We start from the raw sequence: 19,163 nt of genomic DNA, 5'->3' as shown, positions 1-19,163 counted from the left end.
CGCTCATCTCAGAGCCTCAATCAATACAGCCGCTAGACTTGTCACTGGCAACTAAAGGAACTGCCATATTTCCCCTGACCTTCATGCCCTCAACTGGCTACCTTTTGAGTCCAGAATCCAGTTAAAAATCGCCTGTATGACACAGAAGGCATTACATCACAAAACCCTGAGGTACTTAGCGGAGAAACTAGTACTATCAGGTGGTAACAGGTCTACCAGGAGTTCTAACAACCTTCTACTTAAACCACAATGTTTCTCCAAGAAGAAAACATACAATCGTACCTTCTGAGGCACGACCCCCAGGATATGGAATGCCTTACCCCCAGAAACAAGACTTAATCCATCCGCTGCTTTTTTTTAAAAAAGAAGTGAAATCGATTCTCATGTCCAAATTCACTTGATCTTGTCCAATACACTCCTGTAGTTATGTGCTAATTTCTAATTGTTACCAGTACTGTATTCACATAATTAAATGTATTTATATGTATAAAATACATATAAATGCTCTTTATATTTGCTCTGTAAAGCGCTCTGATACCCGCAAGGGTCTTGTTCGATCTAAACAAAACCGTCAAAACAAAATAAAAAATAAAATAAAATATCACTAATGGTGTCGCAACACACTAGATCTCGAACCAATCCCTTAACCGATGGGACTGATGTGTCACCCCAGTGCAAAGACACCTGGGGCTTAGCTAACAAGAGTGCAATAGCGACATAATGCCGAACTCCCACAGGGAGCAGCCGAATGGTAGCCTAACAACGCCGTTAATAGAGATGGGACGATCTGATCTGTGATAGAGTGTGAAATACTCTCTCCCAATAGGCAAGTATCAGCGCACTGGTCCAGGCCAGATGTGAGAAATCAACTTGTTTCACAGTGCATTTTGGGCAGCAGTGTGATTTAGTGGAATAAAATGTGGCTAGTAAATGAGGAGTAATGTTGGGGCAGTGTAGGTATTTAAAATGTAGTAGCTTGTGCCAATGATTATTAGAAACAAATCTGGTCTGCTCACAGCAAAAGTACTGTGTCTTGTCTGGTACTGGGCTACCCAGATCTCTCTCCCATGCTGCACGTGCCCCCCTATCCATGACAGGCTTCAGCAAGATTGACGAGTGATATAGTTGAGAGACCAAGTGGGCACCATCTGGAGTTGTAATGACCAGGGATAGTAGTGGAAAGTAAGGAGATTCCGACGGGGTAGTTGTGGTTATAGCACATAATGTATGGTACAGTCGACGTAAAATGAATCTGTCCTTGTATGACGTATTGTGCCTTTCCGCCAGTGACATTACAAAGCGTATTTCGGCATCTGCATAGATTTCACCCAGCCTATGCAAACGACAAATGGATAAAGTTTGTTTGGTGAGTGTTTCTGTGGTCATCAGTAGCAAGGGATTGTCAGCAAAGGGGCCAAGAGGAGAGTACAAGTGGCTAAAACCAAGATACCATTGGAGTCTGGCCCAAGACCAGCATGTAGTTGGAAGCGTATGTATTTTGAAAGCATTTCTAGATAAGCCCTGTGGCATGATTGTGGAAAGTGGGTATGGGTGGGCCTGTGACCATTCCAGTATCAGGAAGTGTAGGCGTGCATCATAATGGAACCAGTGGTATGCAAAGTGTGCCTGCTCCACTAAATAGTAGAGGAAGACATCAGGGACACTAAACTCACTGCGCTCATATGGCGGGATCATGGTTTGCCAACTGATTCTAGGTTGTTTGCTGGCCCACACCAAGTGTGTGAGCATGGCACAAAAAAGTGTCAAAGAAGGTATTTGTCAGAACTATAGGACTGTTTAGGAATAAGTATAAAAAACGGGGTAGTATCACCATCTCTTGAATTGCTATTCTACCCACGATGGATAGTGAGAGTTACATCCACTGATTAATTTGGGATGATAACTCATCGATTGCGGGCCATAGTTTAGGTGTAAAACCTTGGTACTACGATGATGGAGATAGATGCCAAGTTATTTAGAAGGGTCTGTACACTATTTTAAGGGAAAGTCCAGGGGAAAAGAGACTGTGTCATCCGTCAAGAAGATTTCAGATTTACTCCAGTTGATTGCAAGACCAGAGAGCGCCCCAAAGTGGATACCCTCACAAAGTAGAGGGTGAAGGTTGGTCTTAGATCCCTGACAAATAACATTATTTCATCCATGTACAGAAAGGTTAATAGGGGCCGTGATGGAAACATAGTTCACTCACTAAGTGGCGTTCCTGAAAATGCTCTACAAGGGGATCCATGGCAATATTTAATGGAAGAAGGGATAGAGGGCTCCCCTGTCTAGTGCTGTGGGATAGTACAAATTGGTCGGTTAGAGTGCCATTGTCTTTTAGGCGAGCCAGAGAGGTTGTGTACAGGAGGTCAACAAGCTCGTGAAAACCCTTGGGCACTATGAGCTTACCCAGTGTAGCAAGTAGGAACGGCCACTCCAGCAAATCGAATGCATTTTTGGCATTTAGTAAAACCCCTGCAGCAGGGAGCTCCGATTGACCTGATTAAGAATAGCGAATATAGTCCTCAGATTAACTGATGTGGAACGATTCAGGATGGACCCAGGTTGTAATGGGAAATGTATTTTGTCCATAAAGAGGGAAAGACAAGTGACCAGGACTTTTCCTACAATTTTGTTTGTTGTGGTTCAATAATGACAGCAGTCTATAAGAGGTCTACTTGTCCGTGGACTAGCCTGGCTTGAATAATAGGGTGATGACAGCCTCACACAATGTTGGACACAACAAAAAAAAGGTTTTTACATTTTCTCTTATTGTCTGCAAGAACGGTGTTCATCCACACACTCATAACATCAGGCTGAACTATGGCAATGTCTTATATCTGGGACTCCCAGACTATCTCCTTAACAAGCTTCAAGTGATCCAAAATATGGCAGCGCACATTTTCCATAGCCTGCCCCCAAGAACTTGTGTCCCCGCAATTGAATGCCCTCCACTGGATTCTAATAAAATAGAGAATTCACTCCACAACTTAAGTATTGGTCCACAGAACACTGCTCCATTCTGATGCAGGCTACCTCAGGGCCAGAATCACTTTCTTTACCCCTTCAAAAGCTTGTGGTCAGCCCACAGCCTTTTTGCTAGGATCCACATGAGAATGGGAGGAAGTACTTTCTCATACTTCAGACCAGTGGTTTGGAACACATTTCCTTTTAACCTACGCTCTGGAGCTGCAACCGCCTTGTTTAAGAAAAGACTATAGACCTGACTCTTCCAATAAGATTCGTCGATCACATTGCACCTTGTGGAGGACTGGAAGCTCAGTGCCTGGACGCTCTATGGAGAATCCATGCGCTTTATAAGTCACTTTTCTTACAGTGGGCTTGTAAGTGGCTTCCTGGGTGTGTAAGTGTGTTTATGGGTATGCGAGTAGGTTTGTGAGTGGCTGTGTGGGTCTGTGAGTGGATGTGTGAGTGGTTTTATGGGGCAGTGAATGGGTGTGGAAGTGGCTGTATGGGTATGTGGGTAGGTGTGTGAGTGGTTTTGTGGGTCCGTGAGTGGGAGTTGGAGTGGTTGTGTTAGTGGGGATGTAAATGTCTGTGTGGGTGTGTGAGTGGTTATGTCAGTGGTTTTGCTGTATGGGTGTATCAGTGGTTGTATAAGTGGCTGTGTGTGTATATGGGTGGGTGGGTGTGTTAGTGGCTGTATGGGTGTGCATGTGGCTGTGCTACTGGCTATATGGCTATGTGAGTGGGTGTCAGAGTTGTTTTTGTGTGTGTGTGTGTGTAAGTGCATTTGTGAATGTGCGGTGGGTATGTTAGTGGTTGTGGGGGTCTGTGAGTAGGTATGTGGTTGGTTTTATAAGTATGTACATGGGAGTGGGTGTGTGAGTGTCTGTGCAGGCGTGTGAGTAGATGTATGACTGCTTCTCCGGGTCTATAAGTTGGTATGTTAGAGGCTGTATAAGTGTGTAAATCAGCGTATGAGTGGTTTCTCGGTCTCTGACTGTATGTGTGAGTAGTAGTATTGGTGAGTGAGTAGGTGTGTGAGTGGTTGTGCGGATGTGCATGTGGGTATGTAAGTGGGTGAGTGAGTGTGTAAGTGCCTGTATGGGTGTCTGAGTGGTCCTCTGTATCTCTGAGTGGATGTATCAGTGACTCTATTGGTATGTGAGTGACTATGGATATGTGACTAGGTGTGTGAGTGCTTGGGTGCAGTTGTGATTGGGTGTGTAAATGGTTCCCTGAGTGGATATATCAGTATGGGTGAGTAAGAGGGGATGTGAGTGACTATATGGCTGTGTAGCTCAGTGTGTGTGTCAAATGGGTGTGCGAGGGATTGTCTGAGTCTCTGAGTGGGTGTGTCAGTGGCTGTATGGATGGGTGAGTAGCCTGTGTAGGGCTGTGGTTGGGTATGTAAAAGGTTCGCTTAGTCTCAGAGTGGATGTATCAATGACTGAGAATGTGTGACTGACTGTATGGATATGTGACTGGGTGAGGCAGTGTTTGTATGGGTGTATGAGTGTTTTTGTGTCTCTGAGTGGATGTATGATTGACTGTATGGGTGTGTAAGTGGTTGAGTGAGAGGTTGTATGGCTGTGTAAATGGGCATGTGAGTGTGTGATGGGTGGGTGTATGAGTTGGTGTGTAAGTGGTTGTACTGTATGGGTATGTGAGTGAATATGTAAGTGGCTGTTGTGTCTATGTGTGGATATTTAAGTGGGTGTGTATGTGACTTTGTGAGTGGGTGTGTGAGTGCCTGTGTGGATCTGTGAGTGGTTCTCTGGGTCTATGAGTGGATGTGTGAGTGACTATTTGGATGTGTAAGTAGGTGTGTGAGTGGTTGTGTGGGGGTGTTAGAGAGTATGTGAGTGGGTCTGTGAGTGGTTGTATTGTTTTATTTGTGCGCTGGATTTGCAAATTTGTCGTGGATTCACCTGGGGTCATGTTGAGTGTCTCAGCTCAGTGGGTACATGGATCCTAGCACACAAAAAATCCAAACTCTCTTGCCCATGAGGGGTCCCTCACAGACCCCTCCATCAATTCAATGTGGTATCTTGACTCTTCGAATCCTATTTCTACTTTATTCCCCCCTGAAAATCATGTCCTGATTCACTAAATGGTGGTCGTAGTTTGCCTCTAAGGTTGTGGCCAGCCAATCACGACATTGCTGCTGGCGCATGGATCCGCGGATCCTCTACTGTGGATCCTAATCTCAAGATTAAGGCTGTAGTTGTGTCTAAAATCTCTGTGAGAAATTGCATGGAAAAAGCTTGTTTTGAGACTCCCTTTTTTCCTTGTCACCGCTCAATAGATCCCCCGCAAAACTTTGCAGGTGAAGTGAGTGGCAAACTAGTTAAGAACATTTTGTGAAGACTCATCAAATGACACCAAAGTTATTTCAAAAACAAAAAATACTATTCCTATGGAAGTTAGATCCTAACTATAACTACCTACTGGTGACCGCAAGGGTTGTACAACAGTACAACGCAGTTAAATACATTGTATGCCTTTGCTACGCATTTTTTAGCAGCATGTTTTTACAGCGAATATGCATTTACAACGCATGCCAATACCACACATTGTTTTTAGACTTAAAAACAATATATTTGTGTGGGAAGACCCTCCACCACCCCAACTTACCTTAAAAGCGTGGTATTGGCATGCATTGTAAATTCATATTTTGGTAAAAAATATGTGCGCCAAAAATGCGGGGTAAAGTCACAACGAAGTACAAACCTTGTTGTAAATGTTGTTTCCCGACCACAAGTAGTTAGTGCATTTAGTTAGGACCATGTTTACATAGGATATGTGTTTTTTGACTTGCCTATATTTTTGGGGTCATTTGACGAATCTTCACAAAATTTTCCAAAAATGGGTCATATTGTGTCTTGTTGAACATGAACAATTTTAGGGTAATCTGTCAAGCGGGGGCCGAGTGCGTTTCCCATGTTAATTCCCATAGGAGTTTTAAACACGACAACAGCTCAAACGAATAGTGAATATAGTCCGCAGATTAACTGATGTGGAGAGATTCAGGATGAACCCTGATTGTAATGGGGAATTTATTTTGTCCATAAGGAGAGAAAGACAAGGGGCTAGGACCTTTCCTAAAAATGTTATTGTTGTGGTTCAATAATGACAGCAGTTTATAAGAGGTCCACTTGTCTGTGGCTTGAATAATAGGGTGATGACATCCTGACGCATTGTTGGACACAACAAAAAAAAAGGTTTTTACACTTTCTCTTCTTGTCTGCAAGAAAAGTGTTCATCCACACACTCAAACCACTAGACGGAATTATACCAAATTTGGCAGAAAGGTAGAGTTGGTTATGCAGATCATGCTTTTACTTATTTGGAGTGAATCTGCTCAGTAGTTTGTGAGAAATTAAAGGAAATCCAAATTTGTATATCTTCGATGGTGGCTAATTCATGAATAATAGCAAGCTTGTGCAGAGATCTGTAAAGATCTGATTGTCTGCCAACACTTCAACAAGGAAGTGTTGGCAGCCATCTTGGGACTCAGTTTCAGGAATACCCTGACCCCAAAGTCTTGTCGCAGGGTCTCAGAGGTACCGTGGCAGAGAATGAAAGCGTTAAAATAAATTGTAGCAAATTCACGAAAACTTGGGGGAATTGTTATTTTCCACAGGGCCCCCGGGTGGACCAGGTTCTGAGGGGAAAATTATATTTACAAAAAGGAGAGGGTTGCATGGGGCCCCCCTCTCTTTGAGCCTCAGGCTACAACCTCCCGGGGCTAAAGAATTATTGTTGGGCTGCCACATGGACCCCTCTCACCCCCAGGGACCACTATCTCCCCAGGGCTAAACAAACCCACGAAAATGGCAAAACAGAAGGCAGAAAAACAAACAAAAAAGGCAAAATAAAGTAGAAGAGGGTACAACTTAGAATACTCAGACACTCCCACATCTACTCACAGACCCACTCAGACTCATGCACCACCCACACACCCACTCAGACACTCACGCACTCTCTCACATACTGACCCACACACTTATGGAGACAGTTGAAAACCTAATCAGACACTCTGGCACCCAACCCAAGGCCCACTCAGACACTCATGCACCCACTCAGACACCTACTCAGACACTCACCCACCCACTCAGGGAGCCACTGAGACACTTACACACCCACTCACAGATCTACTCAACGACTCACCCACCCACTCACAGACACACTCATGTACTTACTAAAAGACTAACTCATACACTCATGAAGGAACTTGCAAACCCACTGAGACACTTTAACACCTACTCACCCACTGAGACACTCACTCAGATACTCATGCACCCACTCACAGACCCACTCAGACACTCATGCACTCACTCACATACTGACTCACACAAAAATGGAGGCACTCACAAACTCACACAAACACTCTCACACTCACTCACAGACACACTCAAACACTCACATACCCACTCAGACACCTACTTAGGCACTCATGCACCCACTCACAACCCCACTCAGACACTCATGCACCTACTGGCACACCCAGTGAGACACCCGAGCCCTCCCTCGACCTCGCTCCCGCCTCCCAGGGGCCCCTCCCACGCTCCGCCCCCTCCACCACCCATTTATGGCCAATGCCCCCACGCGCAGCGTCCACGCGCTACGGCCACGCCGAAGGTGCGCCAAAGGTAAGCCCGTCTACGCCCGTCCACGCCTGGACCGCGCCCAGCGCCAGACCCCCTGCCCCTCGCGCTGCCCAGCCCTCTCGCATTACCTACGATGCTGCCACCCTCCTAGCCCTTAACGCCGGTCGCGCCCCCAACTGCGTCCAAGCCGCTCCTGGACACACCCATGGACCTTTCTCTTGCTACTCCTGCAAATTCATCGGCACCGACAACCTCTCCGCTACGACCACACCACAGATTCCCGACCCCAATCACCTACAATGCATCCTTCTCAACACCCGATCGGTCCACAGACACGCCATTGACCTATGGAATCTACTAGACACCATCTCTCCAGACGTCGCCTTCCTAACAGAAACATGGATGAACGCTTCCTCCGCCCCAGACATCACCATTGCCATCCCTGAAGATTATAAGATCACACGCAAGGACCGTACCGGCCACACAGGAGGAGGAATCGCTATCGTCCATAAAAAATCAATCCACATCTCTACCAGCTCTGACGTCAACCTCGCCAACTCTGAACACCTCCACTTCCAGATCCACATCGACCCCAAGACCACACTCAGAGGCACCCTCCTCTACAGACCACCAGGACCCCGCGCAAAATTCAGTGAAGACATCACGGACTTCATCACTCCACACGCGCTCCCCTCCAAAGATTACATCCTTCTGGGAGACCTCAACTTTCACCTTGAAAAGAACAACGACCACAACACCACCACCCTCTTGGACAACCTCGCCAACCTCGGACTTAAACAACTGGTCACTTCCCCCACCCACATCGCAGGTCACACACTCGACCCCATCTTCACCTCCAGCAATCATGTCTCCTTCAGCCATACTACGGATCTCCTCTGGACTGACCACAGCTGCGTTCACTTCACCTACAACAAGCCGAAACCCATCAACCACCTCCAACCAACTCTGCAAAGAAACTGGAACAAAATCACCATCGACCAGATCTCCTCATCGCTCCTTCTAAACACCCCAGCCCACTCTTCTAACCCAGACCAAGCCGCCACCAACTTCACCCTATGGTTATCCAACACCGCCGACACCTTAGCACCACTGAAAAAACGTCAAAGCAAACCTGGCAGCAAGAAGGCCTCATGGTTCAACGATGATCTTAAGAAGTCCAAGAAACTCTGCCGCTCCCTTGAAAAGGCCTGGAAAAAAGACCCAACCACTAGCACCAAGGACGCCTTCAAAAACGCCACCCGCTCACACCACCAACTAATCCGAAAGGCCAAGAAAACAGCATTCAAGGATCGACTAGACAACAACGCCCACAACAGCAAGGAACTTTTCAACATCGTCAAGGAATTTACCAATCCCTCGGCCAACTCCAACGACATCACCCCCTCTCAAGCCCTCTGCAACTCCCTAGCCTCATTCTTCCACAACAAAATTGCAGACATCCACAACAGCTTCGACAACCAACCCGGAGACCAACCCACCCAACCATATGATGCACATTCTCCCCCCTTGAACACCCTTAACGACTGGAACCCAATCTCCACTGAGGACACCATCCGCCTGATGAACTCCATCCACTCAGGATCCCCCACAGACCCATGTCCTCACCACATCTTCAACAAAGCAGACTCCGTCATAGCACCGCACCTCCGAGACATCATCAACTACTCCTTCAACTCCGCCACCTTCCCGGAAAGCTGGAAACACGCTGAACTCACCGCCCTTCTGAAAAAACCCACAGCGGACCCCACCGAACTAAAAAATTACCGCCCAATATCACTCCTTCCTTTCCCGGCCAAAGTCATCGAGAAAGCTGTCAACAACCAGCTCGCCGCTTTCCTCAAAGCCAACAAATCCCTCGACTCCTCACAATCTGGCTTCCGAGCAAAACACAGCACTGAGACCGCCCTCATCGCAGCCACAGACGACATTCGAACACTACTGGACAATGGAGACACAGTCGCCCTCATCCTCCTCGACCTCTCTGCAGCCTTCGACACAGTCTGCCACAGCACCCTTTTACAACGCCTCAGGAACATCGGAATACAAGGAAAAGCACTTGAATGGATCACCTCGTTCCTCACCGGAAGAACCCAGAGAGTCCGCCTTCCACCATTCAAGTCCGAGGCCACTGAAGTCATCTGTGGCGTACCACAAGGATCCTCACTCAGTCCCACCCTCTTCAACGTATACATGAGCCCCCTCGCGGCCATCGCACGCCAACACAACCTCAACATCATCTCTTACGCGGATGACACTCAACTGATCCTATCTCTCACCAATGACCCCAGCACCGCCAAAACTAACCTACACGAAGGAATGAAAGAAGTTGCCGAATGGATGACACACAGCCGTCTGAAACTGAACTCAGATAAAACAGAAGTCCTCATCTTAGGTACATCCCCCTCTGCATGGGACGACTCTTGGTGGCCGGAAGCCCTTGGAAAAGCACCCATCCCGACAGACCACGCACGGAACCTAGGCGTTATCCTGGATTCTTCACTTTCAATGAATAGACAAGTCAGCGCCGTATCCTCATCCTGCTTCAACATTCTTCGCATGCTCAAAATAACATTTCGCTGGATCCCCACCGAAACCAGAAAAACAGTGACCCATGCTCTGGCCACGAGCCGACTGGACTACGGAAACACCCTCTACGCAGGTACTACCGCTAAACTCCAGAAGAAACTCCAACGAATCCAAAACGCCTCAGCCAGGATCATATTAGACATCCCGCGTAACGAACACAACTCTGGTCACCTGAAAGACCTCCACTGGCTACCCGTCAATAAGAGGATCACTTTCTGACTGCTAACCCACGCACACAAATCACTCTACGACATCGGACCAGAATGCCTCAACTCACAACTGTCCTTCTACACCCCCTCCCGCCAACTACGTTCTTCCAGCCAAGCCCTCGCTACTGTACCTCGCATCAACAAGACAACCATAGGAGGCAGATCCTTCTCATACCTGGCTGCTAAAACATGGAACTCACTCCCCACTTACCTTCGCCTTACCCAGAACCACCTAGCATTCAGAAAGCAACTTAAAACGTGGATATTTGACAAGTAATCCTCTTCCCCTCCCTAAGCGCCTTGAGACCCTCTGGGTATGTAGTGCGCTATATAAATTCTTTGACTTGACTTGACTTGACTTGACCCACTGAGACACTCATGCACTCACTCACACACTCTATCTCATAGTTACAGGTTAAACATAGGAAATACAAATTTAAAACCTCAGAAATTCACTTAAATATCCACACGTTAGAGGGACGTTATAGTTAGGAAATAGTATTTTAAAAAATCTTAGAAGTTCACTGAAAAAATCAATGCTTAAAGGGATGTTATATTTAGGCTCACATTCCACTTGTACAAAACCAGATAAATTCAGCAGTTATAGTTACCTGAGCTAACTATAGCTTACGCCCCCAAAATTGCGCTGCTCATGAAATCACATATTGCATCACTCATGACATGGCCTAATTACATTTTCTATGACATCTCAAATGACATCATTGATGAAATTACTGATGACATCATCCAATGAGTGTGTTTGTTTATTTTACAGTTTACATAGGGATGGGCAACTACTATATTACCGTTCCACCTAATTTTGTACAGCCTGCAAAATCTATTACCTCCCTGGATAAGTGTCCCCAGGCACGGACCCTAGAAGGAGCAGTTTCAATAAGATTTCCCACTTCTTTGAGGACAATATCTCAATGATATACACCTCTTTTCAGATGGCTGGGAACAACTCTGGCCTCCCCTCCAGAAGGAAGTATGACCCCCTCCCCAATGGTGCTTTTAAGATTGAGGGCATCTCAGTGGAAAAAATAGACTCACTAGTGGCTGAGTACCGAAGGGGCGCCACTGAGCCCAACCCTTTTCAATAATTACCTGCGCCCATTGGCCGATGCCATCCAGAGCGATGGGGTGAAAAAGGTGTCATATGCTGATAACACTCAGCTTATGATTACACTAGCTAATGATGATAAGAGGGCTGCAACCAACTTTAAACTATGCCTCGTGGATTTACCGACATGGATGCAGGACAGCTGCTTGAAGCTGAATGCTGAGAAAACTGAGGTGCTTGTGGTTGGGAAACAGCCATCTATCTGGTCCTCGACATGGTGGCCAGCTGATCTTGGCCCCACCCCAAGCCTAAAACCCAAAGTGAAAAACCTAGGTATCCTTTTGATGCACAATTATCTTTCGACAGTCAGATCAGGGCCACAGTGGTCATATGCTTTGGTATGCTGCGACTGATAAAGAAGCTCCTGAGACTAATACTGACAGCAGCACAAAAAACAGTAGTACAGGCCCTGCTGATGTCTCGGCTGGACTACTGCAATGTGCTCTATCTGGGCACATCCTTAGGGAGGCTAGCATTGTTGCAGAGTGTACAAAACGCTGCAGCCTGGATGCTTCTGAAACGACCAAAATGGGACTCTATCAGCCACGGCTTGGTCGAACTTCACTGGCTCCCAGTCAAACACAGAATTGTGTATAAAGCCCTGCGTTTTATGCATAGGATAATGCATCGGAGAGGTCCCAACTATCTCTTCCCCCGATCAATGCTCACACTCCCTCCAGAACACTTAGATCGGGAGAAGCAGCGCTGGCAGTAATCCCCAGAGTACCGCGTGCAAGACTGGGGGGCTGCTTTTTTGGACTGCGTGCAGCCAAGCTGTGGAACTCTATGCCAATCAACCTAAGACTTGAACATTCGGAGAAAACTTGTAGACCTGGTTTTTTAGGCAGAAACTTTTAGGACACTCATTCCGGACTCGTCACAGCCTGATTTTCTGCTTAGCGCGGGGACACTCCTCGGAGTAACCAAGTGCTTTATAAATCCAAAATTCATTCATTCATTCATTCATTCATTCATTCATTCATTCATTCATTCATTCATTCCTGTGCCAGTTAATGTGTGTACCTGTTTACAAAACACATGTTCTCCTAGAGCATCACAGGTGTGTGAAGGTATTGAACACATTATAAATATTAGTATTGAAAAGTAACTCTGTGTGCAGGTGACAGTTGCCAACTTGTGTTGATTACGTTCTACACAAGGTTTTTGGTACTGCTGAAAAAGTTCCTTGCAGGTCAAAGATTCTACATGCTAGATACTCAGGGCCAGATGTAGGTAGGCGTTTACCGGGTGGTAACGGCCGAATTCGGCTGTTACCGACCGGTAAAAGCAATTTGACATGTAGGTCCCTGTATTTTACAGACTCGGTAAATTTACCGATAGGTATATTTACCGAGTCTGTAAAATACCGAGTCGGTATTTTAACGGAATAGGGAAAATTGACATGTAGGTGGGACTCTTCTGAGTCCCACAAGCATTAAAAAATCGGTATTTTACCATCAAATACTACTTGATGGTAAAATACCGTTTCAGGTGTGCATGCACATGTGTGCATGCACACCTATGCCATATGACAGGCAGACCTGCCCTTAGGGCAGGTATGCCTGCCACATGGCACCCGAGCCTCTTTTGGGGGTGCCAGAGGGTGTCAAAGTGACACCCCCTGCACCCTTGTGGCTATCGGTATTTACCGATGTGGTAAATACCGACCGGTAAATGCCCGTTCATTCCTATGGGCTTCAAAGCCCATAGGAATGCATGGGCATTAACTGGTCGGTATTTACCGCATCGGTAAATACCGACTGTTTCCGATTCGGTAATTGCACATCTGCATTTACCTACATCTCGGTACTTTTATTTTCCGACCTCTGAAATACCGAGTCGGTATGACTCGGTATTTAAGAGGTCGGAAAATAAAATTTACCTACATCTGGCCCTTAGAGCCTTATTACGATGCCAGGCTGAAGCAACTGTTTCGGTGTTGGAACTGACCAACTGTAGGTTGGCAGTTCCGACCAACTAATTATAATGTGACCGCACATGGTGCAGTCACAAACTCCCATTTCTCTATGGGAGCTTGTGCTGTGGGCGAACGTTTGTGTAAATCCCTGCGCCATGTGGCAGGCACCCCACTGTGCCTGCCTCACTATGCAGGGATTTATAGGGGGCACCATAGGTGATCCCCAGGCCCCCCAACCAGAGGCCACAAAGGCACTTTCCAACAGGCTTTTCATGTCAGAAAGCCCAACATGAATAGCCTGGGGAAACTGCCATCATAATCCTAACAGGGGAAACGCCATCCTTAAGGGATTACTTGCCGATTTCGATTCCTTGAGCCCGTCGGAAGCCAGCCCGTTTGACGTCCGACCGTCTACATTGTTATTAGGCGGTCGGAAGTCAAACCTTGGACGTCGGTCGGAAAGCCTCCGATCTGTGGTTGGAGGCTTTCTGACTGAAATCCAAATGAGGCCCTAAGTATCGTAAGCAGCCGTGAGTTATTAGACAGAATTGTCTCAACACGACAATTTCTACTTCACATACAAGACTGTGTGCACCATGTACTAACCTGCGTATGTGTGCTTGTTTTGCATCAGAAGATAGGCTAGCTGAAATGTTTTCACCACAATATGAAGGCTGCAGTAGTATGATCCTAGGTACCTTCAGACCTTGGTTATTTTAAGTGAATATTTGCTCTTTGGACATGTTTTGCAGAGAGTGTATACTGTTCTTAGTAGGTACTTTTTGATACTTTATGGTGCATTTCTCGTTTGTGCTTCACAGCCTGCAAATGGTGTGGTACAGATTAATCTATCTCCATATAGTAAACAGTGTTAACAGTTAACACTTTTCTACTTATATACACTTCATTTCTCAATGTAGTTTCAGTGACTCTCAGGTGTTTGATACCGCTAAAGGCTGTTCTTAGTAAGGTAGCTATGTAACAGGGCTTCAGTATTTTGTGGAACTTGGTTTTCCCGGAACAGTTGTATACAGATTAAACATTGTGCGCAGGATAGTTACCCTTTTATCTGTGGTTCATAATCAACAAGAACTTGGTTACCTATGAAGTGTATGGCATGGGTCAATGTTGCACATAACACAAGCTTGCTTTACCTATTGGGGTTGTATGTATTACAGCAGTAATGAGTTCTGAGCTGTCTTGCTCTTACTTTTATAGCTCCAATGCTATGAGGCCCTCGATTATAAATCATCTTCCATGTAGCTCCTTTTCTCTTATCCCAGGTGTCAAAAGCGCGGAGATACTCCTTCGGGGGTTTATTCATAGCGCTATATAAGCACGCAAACAAACAAACAAACATATCTGTTTATAGAGCAAAGTGTACAAAAGAAGCTTTGATGATCTCATCAGTGATGGCATAAATGATGTCATTTGAGATACCATGAGTGATGTCATAAATGATGTCATAGAGCATGTCATGAGTGATGTAATATGTGAGGTCATAAGCAACGCATGGCGGGGTGCAAGTTATAGTTAGATCTGCGAACTAGAACTGGTGAATTTCAGCATTTTTTTTGTTCAAAATGTTAATGTTGTCTCTGACATATTCATCTAACTATAACGTTACTTTAACCTTTGTTTTTTTAGTGAATTTATAAGGGTTTTTTTTAAAAACAAAAACTGATCTTTGTATCACACTAACTATAACATTCCTTTAACCTTTAATATTTGTTTTTTCAATGAATTTCTAGTTTTTTTAATGTAAAGTAATATTTTATTACCAATTGTAAATCCAGTCCCGATTGGGCAAAGCTGTTGGGGGATGGCCAAAGGGTTTTATGATTTTAAGGGGAGGGAGCCATTTGGCCTCCATCCCCAAGCCTCAATAAGACCTAAGGGCCTCATGTTTTTTGAAGGGGAAGGGGGCTAAGTGTCCCTCCTCCCGAGCCTTATTAGGCCTTGGGGACCCCATTTCCCTGGCTTTTTTCTTTAAAGGGAAGGGGAAACAAGGCCCCCTCTCCCCTAGCCTTACTAAGCCCTTGGCTGTTTTTTTGTTAAACAGGGAGGGGGTGGCCGAGTGGTTCCCCTCCCGAGCCTTTAAAAGATCCTGGGGATTACAGGGCTGTATCCCTTTTAATGGGGAGGGGGTCATGTTACCCAACTTCCCGAGCCTCATTAAGCCCTGGGGACCCCATCTCACAGGCCCCTATGCATTTTCAAGAAGAGGGGGGGGCAAAAGGACCCCTAAGACTTATTAGTCCTTGGGGACTCCCTCCAGGAGCTTTTTTTATAAAGGGAGGAGGACCTTACCAAGCCTTATTAGCCCCTGGGGTCCCCATCCCCCAGTACGTTTTTTAAGAAAGGAGAGGCAGTCATTCTGGCCCCTCCTCGCTGAGCTTTATTTGGCCCTTGGGAGCCCATCCCCCATGGGCTGTTTTTTCAAATAAATGGGAGGGAGACCACTTGGCTCCTATTCCCGAGCCTTATTAGGCCCTTGGGACCCCATCATGCATGGTGCTTTTTAAATGCAAGGGGAGTGGGGCCGCATGCCCCCCCAATAAGGAGCCTTATTAGGCCCTGGGGACCCCATCTCCCAAGGTCATTTTCGTTTTATTTAAAGGAGAGAGAAACCCATGGGGCCACATTTAAAATAAAGGAAAGTGTGTAATTTACTCCCATTCATGCTCATACCTTTTTAGTGTTTTGAAATCTATAGTTTTTTAGAGAGTCATTTAAATATGTGGTGCTCCTGCCCAGCCAAATTCAAGGTCGCCCTGCTCTGTTTAGAGTTGGGGGGTGCACTAGACGAACACAGGTGGAGTCTCAGCTAGGCCCACCAATGTAAACCATTGACCTGGTCATCAGGTCACAGTGGTGCTTGCCCCAACATATTGGAGGGTGATCAGGCCCTGACAATGACCTTGCATGTGAAATCCATCACTCGCTTTCAATAGCTGGAACTCTCAAGACATCTAATTGGGCCTGGTATACTCTTACCTGGTAATTTTGTGTTGGAAAAGCCTAGGCCACTCTGAACCGGCTGAGCTGAATCCATTTTCAAACCCACCTCCACGCACTTGAAACATCTCATAAATAGGGATACATGGACAATTAGTTAGATGGCCCACATCTGTGATGCTGAATGCTTATCACTAATGTTCATGTAGGCGGTTATAGCCCGCTAATACAACTACATCTCCCATTGCTATTCTTTAAGGTTAACTGGAAAAGAGTTACAAATCTGAGTAACAATAATTCATTTCAGTGTTTTTGTAGTGAAAGATACAAAGTGGCAAAGTCAAGCATTCCCATCAGCCCAAAGATGCATGCAACCTATCTCTTCTTATGTTTCTCTTATAAAAATGAGGAGACGATTGGTTTTGGCGGTGTGATGGTCCACATAAAAATATCTTACTTTACTGTTTTGATTATTGAATATTTCACAGATGTGGGACATGTGGGTAAATGTGGAAATAATTCAACGATAGGTGTCCTGATGTAGGTTGAAATAATAGATGTTATCTAAGAAGGATTTGATTAGAGCTATTAAACCTTTAAAGGTGTCATACTAACATGTGTATCATCTCTGCAGATATTTGAAGCATGGAGCTGTCTAATGGGACCACTGAGACAGAATTTGTCATTCTTGGGCTATCAGATCTCCCAGTGCACCAGACATTACTCGTGGTAGTATTCCTGACTGTATACTTGACCAACATTGTGGGCAATACAATGATCATATCCTTAACAAGGTTGGATACTAATCTTCACACTCCTATGTACTTTTTCCTGGGAAATCTATCTTTCGTTGACATGTGTTTCACATCCTCCATTGTTCCCCCGATGTTGAAGAACATGGTCTCTTTGAAGAAGACCATAAGCTTTCATGCCTGCATTACTCAACTTTTTTTCTTTCTCTGCTTTGCTTGCACTGAGTGTATCCTTCTTGCTGCCATGGCTTATGACAGGTATGTAGCCATCTGCAACCCTTTGCATTACACCATGTCGATGAATAGGCAAGTATGTATTTTCCTGGTGGCTTTGTCTTGGTTGTTATCCTCTCTGCACGCTCTGCTGCACAGTCTCATGGCATCGAAACTTTCTTTCTGTGGCCACAACAAGATTCATCACTTTTTCTGTGACATGGGCCCACTGCTGACACTGGCCTGCTCTGACACCACCGCCAACAAGTTACTTATTTACACGGAAGGAGGTGTGCCAGTTGCCATCCCTTTCTTTATTGTCATCATCTCATACAGCCGCATCATCTCCAGCATACTAAAGATCCGCTCCACCCATGGTAGATGGAAAGCTTTCTCCACCTGCTCCTCACACCTCACTGTTGTCATTTTCTTCTATGGCACAATCGCCTTCATGTACCTGCGACCGCCCTCTAGCTATTCCATAGACTACGATAGAATTGTCAGCATTGTGTACACTGTGGTGGCTCCCACCCTGAACCCCTTCATTTACAGTCTGAGGAACAAGGACATGAAAGGGGCTCTACGAAAAGTCTTGTCCCGAAAAGGAGAGAGATGACATCTTGAAAGTCATTGTCTTGGCAATGAGTAGACATCAGAAACAGGCTTTGATGCCCACTCGTTTCCATGCTGCAAGGGTACAGCCCTTTATGTTACAGGAGCAGAACAAATCACATTAGTACAGGGAAGCTAGAATGTGATTATCTTTAGAAATTAAATAATGGTTAGGAACCAATAGCAGCAAACAAATTATTGTCAATAAATGTACAATGGCAGATTGTTCTATGAGAGATTTATGGAAGAGTCTAAACAAAGAAAGGCCATGCAACTGTTTACCATTCCATTAACCTAGGATCCCCAGGAATACTGTCTGGGGAAAAGGACAGCAAAATGTTGCTTACTTAAGGAACTGATATATCCTTGCATCTAAAGATGTTAGAGATGCATAAAAATGCAAATAAAATCCCAAGGAGTATGACATCACACTAAGAATTATTTACAGTTTTAAAAGATGGATTCAACCATCAAACAGATTGCGTAGCTCTTAGCTAGAGCATTCTGGACTCTATAAGCTTTATTTGACAGATGGAAGGGAGTTGTTATTTTGTTAGTGCTGTGTTATGTACTCTTGAAGTTGTATGACTTTAGACTTCAATTTCCCATGTAATCCCGGTCACATCTATTTATATCTGAGTCTAAAAGCATATTTTACTCGTCAAGTCATATGGGTTCTTCCCAAAAACACAATCTTGCCCCACCCAAAACATTTTGCCACAAAACAATCTATTCAACGTAATATTCTGTAATGGGTATACCAGCCATCAGGCCGGGCTCCAGGATTCTGGGCCTGGGAGGGCTGTGAAGAAGCCTGGGTGGGTCATGAAGATTCATAGGAGAAACATGCAATAATCAACAAACGTTTCTGAACATTTGATATATAGACTTTGACAGAATCTATCCAATATGGGCATGTCTATGAAATGAAATTAAAATGTCTTCAGTAAGCTTAGATCTACTGGGTGCAACCTAAGGCTTTCCCCAGTGCTCACTTTACTGTCCTTGACTTAAAAATACTTTCTAATGGTAATGTGCATACTCGATCTTTTGTAGTAGTGGAGTGTCATGGCATACACAGCTGTTCAATTGAGGATGCATGATGCATCAGCTAAACTCAGATTTCCTCCTCACTGGGTTCATAACTATCTACGTGGCAGGCTAGTCAAAAGATATGATGGGGTCCTGATGAAA

At 45.4% G+C, this 19,163-nt stretch overlaps 1 protein-coding gene across 1 annotated transcript; it reads left to right on the top strand.

The window, feature by feature from the left end:
• Window positions 1–17,037: 17,037 nt before the first annotated feature.
• LOC147701414 (olfactory receptor 1E5-like) lies at window positions 17,038–17,973 on the top strand. The gene has a single exon (XM_086928649.1). The coding sequence runs from the start codon at window positions 17,038–17,040 to the stop codon at window positions 17,971–17,973; it is 936 nt and encodes a 311-aa protein (XP_086784775.1).
• The last annotated feature ends 1,190 nt before the right edge of the window (window positions 17,974–19,163 follow it).

This window comes from Lissotriton vulgaris, chromosome 7, assembly GCF_964263255.1.
Source record: "Lissotriton vulgaris chromosome 7, aLisVul1.2, whole genome shotgun sequence".
Classification (NCBI taxonomy): domain Eukaryota; kingdom Metazoa; phylum Chordata; class Amphibia; order Caudata; family Salamandridae; genus Lissotriton; species Lissotriton vulgaris.
This window is presented reverse-complemented; position numbering and strand designations above follow the sequence as displayed.

Coding starts and splice junctions, on each gene's coding strand:
- LOC147701414 (XM_086928649.1), top strand. CDS start 17,038: ATGGAGCTGTCTAATGGGACCACTGAGACAGAATTTGTCATTCTTGGG.